This window comes from Ailuropoda melanoleuca, chromosome 12 (genome assembly GCF_002007445.2).
Source record: "Ailuropoda melanoleuca isolate Jingjing chromosome 12, ASM200744v2, whole genome shotgun sequence".
NCBI lineage: Eukaryota > Metazoa > Chordata > Mammalia > Carnivora > Ursidae > Ailuropoda > Ailuropoda melanoleuca.
In genome coordinates, this window is record NC_048229.1 from 62,808,695 (window position 1) to 62,821,108 (window position 12,414).

A 12,414-nucleotide genomic window follows, 5' to 3' on the forward strand; every position below is an offset into this window, starting at 1 on the left:
CACATCACAGCCCCAAGCCTCCGCCTGCCGCTGGCTGCCTCCCCCTTGGGCGGCTCCAGGCGGGCAGCTCTGGGTAAGCAGCAGCAGCATTTTAATGATTTGCTAATGACTGGTCAATCTACTGAGTGGTACCTGGGAGAACAGCCGGTTTAGTGTTTTTTACAAACCTTTTAAACTGCCCTTCACCACTGCAAAAGGGCTACATAGTCATTATAAATACAGAACAATACAGAAATGCAAAGCACAGAGAACCAAAGTCTTAGATGATCTGGTTCCCACCCTACCCCCAATGGCATTCTACCTTGAGGAGCAAAAAAAGTCATCTGACTGCTAAATGGTGTCGAGACTGCCCTCTCCTTCATTAAGACCCCGACACTGACAGGTAAGGCCCTCAAAAGCAACATCACTAACAGACATCCAGGGCTCTGTTGGGAACAGACTAAAAGGGTGATTCTCAAATTTGAGTGTGCACCTGAATCACCTGGAGGGCTTGTTAAAACATATTTCTGATTCAGGGGCTCCTGGGTAGCACAGTCGGTTGAGCGTCTGACTGTTTTCAGCTCAGGTCATGATCTCAGGGTCGTGGGATCAAGCCCCGCCTCAGTGAAGTTGGCTTGAGACTCTCTCTCCCTCTCCCTCTGACCCTCCCCACTGTGCTCTCTCTCTCTCAACTAGATAAATAAATCTTTAAAAAGCAGGGGGCATTTCTGATTCAGCAGCTCTGGGGGAGCCTGGGAATGGCATTTCTAAAAAGTTCCTTGGTGATGCGGAGGCTGCTATTCCAGGGACCACACTCTGAGAAAGACAGCACTGAAGGAACCAGGACCCCCACTGGCTCAGCAACAACATCATTAGCAAAGAAAAAGCTAAAGAAGAATGAGCAGGACACATGCTAGGGGACAGAGGAGAGCGAGTCACAGGGTTACAGATCAGCCTATGTTTCAACCAACTGAGTTCACTTACCACGGCAGCAATTTCTGCTCCGGTTTTGTGGTTTAAAGCAGCCAGTACAATCGAAGCAATAAAGAAAAAGAAAGTGCTGAGTCCAGTGTTGACCAAATCCTAAAGAAAAAGATAAAGTCACTTGGAAAGAATTATTTCATCCTTTGCCCTAAAAGCAATGGAAGGATTTTGAAATAAGGAGCACAATACCCAGCCTCTCTGATGGTTTTTGTCTTGATGTCCCAGGGGTACTGGACCCACGAAGGAAGGCAGAGGTGGTACTGGCGTACGATGTCTATCACCTGATATATCACCACAGCAAAACTCACATTTTAGCCAACCATGCTGTCATTTCTTAATGAATTACTACAGAAACCCAAACTGGCTGGCTCATCAAGGACATGCACGTTAATTACCACCTAGAATTCTATTGTCATCTTTTAAAAATACGTTCAAATCACCTTGGCATGGACAACACTCCCCAGGACTCCAGAATGTACAGAAACGGGTGAAATCCCCTCCAACATCCCCTCATTCATGTGTGACATTACAAGCGCACTGTTTTCAGACCTGGACAACACACTTAGCCAGACCTCATGCTCTTACGCGTGGTCTTTCAAGGCTCTGTGTGGCTAAAACCTAGAGGATCTTCTCCTAAACTTTCTGAGAAGCAAATGAGGTAATATATCCCCTGCTTCAAAGATTTAACTCCCGTCTTAGTTGTTGAGAGGAACAGAGCACAGTGATTAAATCCCACGGCCTGACTGGGTCCTAACCATGACTTGGGACAAGCCACTTCACTTGTGTCTCACGTGGGAATGGTACCCCGCCTCACGGAGTTCTTCTAGGGGTTGGGGAGCCACGCACGTGAAGAGCCGAGCCCTGCGCCTGGCTCACGGTTAGCATTCCCTGTATATTTACTGATGCTTCTGTTATTTCTAGTGTGACAACGGGCCTCTGACAGCCTGGGTCCTACCAGAATCCCTCTACAATCTCTACAGGGAAACAGAACCCAGAGAACACGCTAGACTGTTTAAGCACAGGCTGACTGTGTATCAACACCCGGTGGGGGTCCTCAAGGGCCATCTCCGCTTTCTAAAGATGCAAAAAAAGCAACGTTCTCATCATTTCATCACAAAGGTACCGAGCCTATGCAGCAGGAACCCCTGGGGCGGGCTTCTGCAGGGGCTCACGGGGGAGCTGCGAGCACCAACTACAAAACTCTGTCCAGAAACGTCTGCCCGCAGGACAGTTTTTAGCTGTGGCCAATGTGCAGCAAGGGCAAATTTTTCACAAATTCAAACCAGGAAGTGTTTAGTTAAAATGCTCAGTTCTGGGTACGGTGCTGTAGGGAGAAAGAAGAATATAAAATGTACTTTCTGAATCAAAGACTATTCAGAAGTGGAGGGAACGTTTTATGATACAATACTGAGGCCAGACATCAAACAAAACTGTATGTACATTAGGGGTGACTATGTAAAAAATATAAATGTGGACAAAGGCCTATATGCATCAAAGGTTTGTTTTTTTTTTTTTTAAGATTTTACTTACTTATTTGTCAAGAGAGAGAAAAGCAGGGAGAGAGAGCATAAGCAGGGGAAGCTGCAGGCAGAGGGAGAAGCAGGCTCCCCACTGAGCAAGGAGCCCGATGCAGGGCTTGATCCCAGCACCCTGGGATCACGACCTGAGATGAAGGCAGATGCCCAACTGACTGGCCACCCAGGTGTCCCTGCATCGAAAGTTTTAAAGAGATTCATGTTGTTTGTCTACGTGATTTCCACATTTGGAAATTCATCTTAAATACCATACTAGCACAGAAAGGTCTAAGTATAAGGATGTTCATGATAGGACTTAAAATAGCAAAACAAACAAACAAACAAAAACCCCAAAACCGGGAAGCAAACAAAATGCTCACGAACAGGGGATTTGTGAAATAAAATGGTATCTCCACAATGGAACACTATGCGGTCATTAAAAATAATTCTGTAGTTGTACATTTAACATGGAATATATTTAGTTTAAGTGAAAAAGCAGGATTCTGATGGTTCCGCTCTTCCCGCCTCACACATCACAATATCCACGCCTATGGGAGAGCTGGTCTACCTGGTCCGGAAGGTGACACCAAGTATTCCAAGGGGTTATCCCAACGGGTTGTATCACGTATGACTTTTTAGCAGCTTTACTAAGATATAACTCATATGCCATATAATAGGCCCAATTAAAATGTACAATTCAATCACCACGATCTAATTTTAGAACATTTTCAGCACTCCAAAAAGAAACTCATTAGCAGGTAATTCTTCATCCCTCCCCGAATCCTACGCAACCACTACTAACCTGCTTTCCGTCTCTGTGGATCTTCCTATTCTAGACACTTCATATAAATAGACTAATACATGTGGTCTTTTGTGACTGGCTTCTCCCACGTGCAAGGATCACTCATGTTGGAGCGCATATCAACGCTTCACTCCTTTCTATTACTATGTCGTGTTCTGCTATATGGATACGCCACATTCTACCTACCTTTCCATCCGTTTTTAGACATCTGAGTTGTTTCTACTTTCCCGTTGTTTTGAATAACCCTCGTATGAACTTACAAGCTTTCGGGTAGACATATGTTTTCATTTGTCTTGGATCATCACATGATTTTATCTTTTTTATTATCTGTATCTTCCAGTTTTTCTGTAATAAACATTGCTCTGCACAGCTTAAAAGGCTTAAAGGTGCAACAGCGCAGGTGTCTGTCAGCATCAACTACTTGAGTTCCGTGTCCATGAAACAAAAATCAAGGCTTATAGGTTCATCCTTCACATCAGGGGGAATACATGGACGTGCCCTCTGACTGGGTTTTGGGGGTTTGCAGTCAACAATGGAGATTAATTTTTTTTTTTAATGATTTTACTGGGACCTGTACCCTATCAGCCACAACCTTTCCAGTTTGCCGCAGCCGTCCCCACGCCCTACCGTCTCACACCCCCCACCACTTTATGCTTCCGGTCTGGCCCCTAGAACACCCAAGGTTGCAGCCCCTCCTCGTGCTAGAAGATAGAAGAAATCCACCCTCACACAAACGCTCCTGGCTGTCTCCTTCAGTGACACACCAGTCCGTACAGGGGTGAGCCCCTGTAACTCCAATAACAGGTCAACAGGATGTGGCCCAGAGGGTGCAAACCCAAGGCCTACTGGCCATATCTGGCCCACAAACAGGTTTGACTTGAACAGCAGTCAAAACACCAGAAGACTGGACATAAAAAACTAACTTCTTAAAAAAAAAAAGAAAAAAAGCAGCAGCAGCTTCTAGCTGCCCTTGAAAAGCTGTTACAGAAGTGCCCTGAAGCAACTACAGTCAGCTGGGGTGAGGAAGAGAACCACCTGCCCCGTCACCCGCCCATTCTCTCAGCTGCCCAGCCCCGGCAGGCCCCGAGTCTACAACCCTACTCCGGTCCCAGCGAATGGGCTGTCCAGCGACATGCCCTACCCACTCTTCCATACTCCGTGTCCACTGGGCACCCACTCATCTTTCAAGGCCCAGCTGGCATCTGGCTTTTTCTCTGAACATCCCCCTGCTGACTCCCGCTCCAGGCTTCTGCCCCGAGGCATCTACTACCCCTCTGCCCGTGTTCCACCAGGCCTCACACAAAACCGATCTTACGGAGCACACTTACCAAAGCACGAGCAGCTTGCCACCGACCTGCCCTGTGCTTTCGGTTCCCAAATCCTAGCACAAAGCAGGTGTTCAATACATGTCTGCGGGACTGACCACAGGTGAGACGGCTGTCAACAAGCTCAGCCCTAGGCTCGTACTGCAATCACTCCCGAACCACTGGGGCCTGCGGCTCACTCTGAGGTCAGTTCTACACGTGGATGAGAGAGGAAGTGCACGGCCGCTAGTCCACACCATGCATGGCCTTGTGCTCAAGTGGCCCCAGTACCAAAGGGACAATCATAATACTGACCATAGTGGCATATACCCTCCGTGGAATCCCCATTGTGCCAACTGTGTGTGTGTGTGTGTGTGTGTGTGTGTAACGTCACTGATCCTAACCTAATTATGATCCAAAATACGAATAAGGCAGATGTGTTACTATGTTCTACATTTACGGGTAAGGAAGCAGAGTCCCAGAAAAGATGAGTGTGGTACAATAAAAAGTATGTATTTGGTCTTTGTACGCGTATTTGGTCTTTGTACCCAGTTCCTTGGCAATTCCTGAGTGACAAGAGTGTCTTTTGTGATTCACAAGGAGCCCCTCTCAACCATTCCTGAGCTTATACTAATGAGGTGACTCTCGGGAGCCCCTGGATGCTTACAGGATGGGAGCTGGCTACCAGAAAAAACCAACCAGGCTGTTAGAGGGTTGGCACTTTCAGCCCCACCCCCGCCAACCTCCAGGGAGGGGAGAGGGGCTAAGGCTTGAGTTCAGCCTCCAAATGGCCAATGATTTCAATTCAGTCGTGCCTACATAATGAGATCTCCAAGGAAACCCCAACATGCCGGTTTCAGGGAGCTTCCAAGCTGCTGACTATGCACCTATGCTGGGAGGGTGCTGCGCCCCGACTCCACGAGGACAGAGGCTCCGGCACGCTGAGACTCTTCTGGATCCTGCCCTCCACGTACGCACCTCTTCCCTCTGCCTGTTCCTGAGTGGTATCCCTTACAACAAACCACTAAGCACAAGGAGAGCACTCTTCCCAAGTTCTGTAGCGGCTCTAGAGGATTATGAGCCTCAGGCAGCAAATCTGCGGTTGGTGCAGGTCACCTGGGAGCCCCATCTGTGGCAGGTGTCTGCAGCAGGGGCAGTCTCGTGGGACTGAGCCCTTCTCCTGGGGGTCTGTGCCAACTATAGGAGTTGGCGTTGGAACGGAGCTGAATCTTTGGCCACCTTGTTAGTGTCAGACAATTAGAGAACTGCTTGGTGTGGAAAAACTACACAGATTCGGTGTCAGAAAAAAAGACTTATTTGGTGTGAAAAGTGGTGTCAGGAAACATTACATCACGAGTCATGGCCAAGGCCTTGAGCAGGTGGCCCATCTGGGTGACTCTGACTGTCCTCACTCAACACCCAACCTGGATTCTTGATCGTGAAGGTCTGCAGGGGTGAGCCAGGGCCACCGAGGCACGGAGGAGGAGGACCAAGGAGGAAGAACAGCCAGTACAGTGTGGTGTCATGGCAGGCAAGGGTGGAGAGTACAACAGGAAGGACAGAACATTCCACGGCAGTTCCGCTCACACCGTTCAGTTGGGGGGCTCCAGGAACATGGAGGCCCCAGTGATCCCCACCAGAGGGCCTTTCAGGGACATCAAGTTTATCTCTTGACCCAGATGGCGGCTCCACAATCTTTATCATTCGTCACACAACTGTACATTTTAATGACTTTTTCTGAGTGAGCTGTACTTGACAGTAAGAGGTGAGAAAAGAGAGATGGGGAGCAGGGAAGTAGAGAACCCAAGCGCAGGCTTCCCTCCTTGTTAGGAAGTTTGGTGAAGCCGTACGTGAGGGGCTCAGAGTGCTGGCTAAGGAGACCGGGAGTCCCCAGCAGGCTTTCAGTGGTGGGCAGGGGAGGGAAGAGAGGGAGGGGTGAGGGAGGAGGCCTGGGCCACTAACTAAGGTAAACACAGGTGGGACACAGAGGTGTCTGAGCCCCTCATACACAGAGAAAAACAAGTACCACGGGGTAAGTCCCACAGGTTCATCAAAAACAAGCAAACGCACAGCTAACAGAATCTCGCTGCTTGCATCAAATAATGCTTGTATAAAACAGATACTTTGCAGCTTCCGCCTTATTTACCATTTTCCATGAATATTTTTGCATCAACAAAGCTCCTGAAATGACCATTTTTCTAACTCTATACCACTCACACCCAATTTCACTCATTAGGTGGCTCTACTGAGGACAAAATATTCCCACCACCTTGTTGGAGAAACAACACGGCCAAGGCCAACCCTCTGTAGCAACTCAATGAGCTGTGTCCAGCCCTGAACTCACCTTCTCTCCCCTCAAGGAGAACAGAGGACCTGAGCTCCCCTCAGTTCAGTACCATTTCCTCAAGTTCATACACTCAGGCACTCTTCTGAAGAAGCATACACCTTCATCTGCTCTAAAAGGGCGGAAATTCTGGAAAGGATCCCAAAGGACTGAAAGTGTTCTCAAGTGACCACATCACCCAGGCGTTTGCCCCACCCAACACTGACCAGAAGTATGTGAACTTTCCAGTGAAAAAGGTGCACTTCAGGGGCTGCCTGGGTGGCTCAGAGGGTTAAGTGTCTGCCTTCGGCTCGGGTCATGATCTCAGGGTCCTGGGATCGAGCCCTGCATCGGGTTCCCTGCTCAGCGGGGCACCTGCTTCTCCCTCTCCCTCTACTGTTCCCCCTGCTTGTGCTCTCTCCCTCTGTCAAATAAATAAATAAAATCTTTAAAAAAAAAAAAAAGAAGAAGAAGAAGATGATGCACTTCAATATGACCAAATCATGTGATAGCCAACAAGTAGAAAGCCCTTCATGTTTAAAATAGAAAAATCAGAATTCCAGAAAGCTCACTAAAGAGGTATTTCTGGGGATAAAGGCCAGTATGAATTAGTTATTAAGCTGTGGTATGAAGTCTTTTAATAGATTTATAGCTGTCAAATCAGTAGATAAGACTGAATTAGGGGCGTGAAGCCAAACCTGGCAGAGTCTGCAGGGGAAACGTGGTTGATAGGAAACAAGGGCCCCTCGCCTGCGATAATATTACTATCTCTCGGAATGGCAGCAGCACACACCGGCTTGAGGTCCCTTATACACACGCTCTCATTTCATTCTTAAAACGAGCCTGCAAAATACTATCGCCTCCACTTTACCCAAGGTAAGGCTGTCAAAGGGGGGGGGGTTAAGAACCCAAACCCTTGAGAGCACAAGCTTCCACTCAAAACTCAGATCAAACCATCGAACCCTCCGCGTCCTCCCAGTTGCTTTGAATTTAATGCTAATCCTAGGCTTTGCAAGTCACTGGCATTTTCATTCATATTTTCAATGCTTCTTGAATCAATACTTTTGTAAATGGCTTTTGGGTCCAGTGTGAAACATACGCAAACATACTAATTCCATTTTTTTCTTTCCAGGTTCTATAAATATCAACATTACCAATCTTCTCAGAGGATCATAAAATTGAAATGACATCTTTAAAGGGGTCAAAATAATTGTTATGTGATGGTTCTACCATTAGTGAAGATTCCATTTACTTTATAGTTCTATTCAACCCAGTAAAGAAAGTTAAAATTTCACAGCTGCATTACAATCAACTAAGTATCAAAATGAACTGGAACCAAACCAGACTGCAGAGAGATTCCAGCTTGCCCTCGGAGCCGAGCTGCACCCCGTCCTTTCGAGGTCAGAGAGCAGTGGTGCCTTGTACTCACTGTCAGGTTCCAGTTGATCTGGGGGATCCTCATGTGAAGGTTCAGACTGAACAAAATCAGCAAGACTCCAGTCACCACAAACGCGCTACAGCTCACAAACTCAAAAAAGTAGAGGCCTTCACACGGGGAGCACTCCATGATGGTCTCTATGCAGATGAACGCAATCAGGGCCAAAATCTAGGAAGAAAATTGGAAACACACACACGTGTGTATATTTAGTACACATCCGTGGACATATGTGCCTGCCGCATTTAAATAAAACTCCACCGCCACCACCATATGAGGCCAGGATTCCTCTGCGGACCGCGGCATCACTGTCAGCAATAGGATCTGATGAAATTCTTATGTAACAACAGGAATGGAGGCCTTACCGAAAGGATGGAATCCCTAACGTGAACACCTACACCCCACCGCAGTGCCCCCCCCACCCCCGACACCGTTCGGGTGTAGCTCGGACCTTGAGAGGAAACAGAGAGGAATGGCTCTGCGATGTTTTCAGTTCTTCCTCTGTCACTAGTAAGTGGACGCTGCCGACACACGCTTCTAATTTCTAGTCCCTACCAGAATGATGCCAAACACCGAGAGGGCAGGGTCCAAATGGTGTCTATTTATGCCATCTGCAGCTACCCTAGGGGTTCAGGCAGAGGTCACGCAGGCTGACTGGGACCCTGGAGGTCTTCAAGACAGGGATGGGTATTATCCCCTCTTCTACCAATTACAAGTGCTTAAAAACAAGGCCCACCTACTTCATTCACGAGCTACACTTTTCAAAAGCAATCACTGGACTTGGCCATTAAAAAGGCAGAACAGTGGTTTATAAAAACATCGAAAAATCTACCAATAAGAGCGCCAATGTCTTTCTGAAGGACCGAAGTAACACTCCAGCAATATGTCCCAAGAGATCAGAGATCATAGTCAAACAGGTATCGATGGAAATTACCAGGTGAGCTTTTAAAGAAGATTCCAGGCGAAGGAGGCAGCCCAAAGGCTAAGCTGATGGCCCAGTGATGGAAGAAAGGTCGAAAGGTCGGGTGGTCTTGCACCTAAAACCGCATCAATCTGGGACTCCCAGCCTCTACTCTAGCACTTCTCTAACCAAGCACCTCGCAGCCTACCACGTGTCCAGCCTGGGCCAGAACCTGAGGCGAGCCCCCACTTCAAAGGTCCAGGAAGTGTAGGCAGGCAGCTCTGTGGTCCCAGATCCGTCCTTAGAGCCAGCAACATCGGCATCACCAGAAAGCCGGCTGGAAGTGCAGAACTTCTGCCTCTCCTCCTTGACCTTCAGAGTCAGAATGGTTGGTTTCTTAGGGTAGGTTGTTCGTTTGTTTTTTACAAAATCCCCAGATGATTAAAGTGTGGGAAACATACAAGGCTATTCTGTGGTCCTTCTCTGGCTCCTGGAGTCCCACACGTGCCTTTCAGTGCACCACTCAATGCCACCTCCTCCCCACGCCTTCCCTGATTGTCTCTCTCCCTGCCAGACATTATTTGATTCCAACCTCTCCCAGAAAAGCTTGTTCATGTGTGATTGCATTCTACCCTTTATTATACTTGCCATGATGCCTCCCTCTGCCTTCTGAGCTTTCTGAGGGCAGGAGCCAGCCCACCTCTCTCCACCTAAGGCCCCAAGCACAGTTACTTGCACACCACCAGCAAATGCAGGGGGGGGGGGGTCAGGGGCAGTGGCTCTAAAAACCCACACCCACAATTGCTGACGTGCTTGGCAGGGTCTCCACGTAACAGGCAGGGCAGGGCAGCTCCGCTCTATTCGTTACCAATCCTTCCGCGCAGCAATCACAGAAGACACTGCTCCTATCAATACATGCTTCGCACTTTTAAGTCAGCGCGTTAGAGACAGGGGTCCTTACGCACACACTTTGTCCTTTTTCCTAACTGCTGTTATAATTTTCTGTAGAACCAGAGACTTGAATTCTCCATCTGAATTACATGCCTGACTTGCAATCAATTCACAAAGAAGTAGCTCATATAAGGAAACTCCTAAACTTTTTCTTCCCCCTGTAATTGGATCTAGTAATCTTGGGCAAGAAATAACACCCTGTACTGATGAGTTACAAATGTTGCTGGTATGCTAACTTCAACCATATTTGTGTGGGAAGGTAACACCTACATTCTTAAATATTAAAATAAAAGCAGTTTCAAGAATATGCAAATCTAGTAGGCCACTCAATGCAGCAGTGAACAAAACAAAAATGTGCTGTCCAGCTCATAGTCTAATGAAGGAGAAGCTCTTAAAAATGAAATTAAAAGTACAGTATGCTAGGCAGTGTGAAGTGCAAAGGGGGGAAAAGCAAAGCAGGGAAGGAGAATGTAATGTTAACTAGGGCAAAGGTGTTTGAAATTTTTGGGAGAGACATGGAAGGCCTTACTGAGAAGGTTATAGATTTATTACAAAGTCCATTACAGTCTATTACAAAGGATATTCAAGTGAAAGAGAACGTCAACTGCCTCCATTCTGACCTCAGTCTGTAATCTAATTCGAGTTCTTTCAAGCTTATCTCTCCACTCAGGAAAAACACCCTGCAGGCAAAGCGGCACTACCCCCTCCAGCAACAGGGACTGCCCTGAGCCAGCAAGACCCCATGGGGCTAACCCCACGACAATCATCGACCTGACAATCATCGACCTTACTTTTACCGCCCAGCTGCCCATACCTACAACCTTTGTCCCACATTTTCCTTACCTAAACCTAGAAGCATTTTCAGCAGTTGAGAGAGAGTGAGCTTTGAGAGGTCTGTTTTCCCAGTGTCCGCCTCACTGGAATAAATTCCTTAGTTTCACCACCACTGTCTCTCTGCCCTTGGATTGTGTCAGTGGCCAGCAGCCAAACCTGGTCTTTGTGCAACCCCTGGGGCCAGGTGCTCTGGCACCCAGGTTACTAAAGGATATAACTGAATGGCAAACGAAGAGAGATACACAGGGCGAGGTCCAAAAGGGTCCTGGCAGAGGTCACCTCTTGCGTTCAAGTTTTTATAGCGCTCAATTTGTAACCCCCTTCCCCTTCCCAGAGATGAGTGTGGGGTTGAAAGCTCCAACTCTCTAATCACACGGTTGGTTCCCTGGCAACCAGCCCCCTCATCCCTAGGTGCTTTGCAAAAGTCCTCTCATTAACACAAACTCAGATGTGGTTGAAAGGGGGTTGCTAAGAATATCAAAAGACACCTCTTAGCCATGTAAGAGATTTCAAGGGTTTTAGGAGCGCGATACCAGAAATGAGATGAAGAACAAACATATATTTATTATAAATCACAATATCACAAGTATTCGTATGTAGACAGAGGTACGGATAGATACGCACATACCCACAACTATACTCATAATAATATAATCGGTCCCCTTTTGATATGTATTTAGGCGGCTTCTAATATTCTGGTTCTAATAAACAGTACCATTTTTTGCCTGCCTTCTGGCACAGTAAATGTCAAATTCTCCTCCAGCACAGGGAAGCCTAACAATCGTTGCTGAAGTAAAAGCTACCTATTGATCCACAAGAAGAAAATAAGGGCTTGAAATTATACTGGAAGCCAACAACTTGAAGGCAACCCAAGAATCCAAAGTAATTCCACTCCTAACAGTTCTGCAGTGGACGTATGTCACATTGTAAAATAGCACAGAGATGCTCAAAGAGATGCAAAAAGTAACAGTTACTGGATTTGCTACTTGGAGGATTGTGCAACCCTTGGACAGAGCCCTTCCCGTGTGGCACCGACCAACGGACCAGGAGTATTTTCACAGTCGGTAAGTAAACTGAGATTTAAAAGGTTGTCAGGTTTCCACCACTGCAGATAACTATGATTTATCAAAAAGCAGGAAGGGAGGGAGAAAAAGAACTGGCTGATTATGTTACTAGTAAAACTTTTTTTTAAATTTCTGGGGTGCTCGAGTGACTGAGTTGGTTAAGCATCTGCCTTTGCCTCGGGTCATGGTCCCGGGACCCTGGAATCCAGCCCCGCACTGGGCTCCCTGCTCAGTGGGGAGCCTGCTTCTCCCTCTCCCTCTGCTGCTCCCCTGCTTGTCCTCTCTTCCATGCTGCCAAATGGATGAATAAAATCTTACAAAGA

General features: G+C 47.3%; 1 protein-coding gene across 1 annotated transcript in view; it reads right to left on the bottom strand.

Annotated features, from left to right (window-relative positions):
* Positions 1 to 12,414, bottom strand: part of CMTM4 (CKLF like MARVEL transmembrane domain containing 4) — a 65,195-nt gene that overhangs the window by 9,123 nt on the left and 43,658 nt on the right. Inside the window, exons 2-3 of the mRNA XM_034672436.1 lie at positions 8,336 to 8,512; positions 964 to 1,062 (exon numbers count right to left, since the gene is read on the bottom strand). Of these exons, the coding sequence (XP_034528327.1) occupies positions 964 to 1,062; positions 8,336 to 8,512 (276 nt within the window). The remainder of the gene's footprint in view (positions 1 to 963; positions 1,063 to 8,335; positions 8,513 to 12,414) is intronic.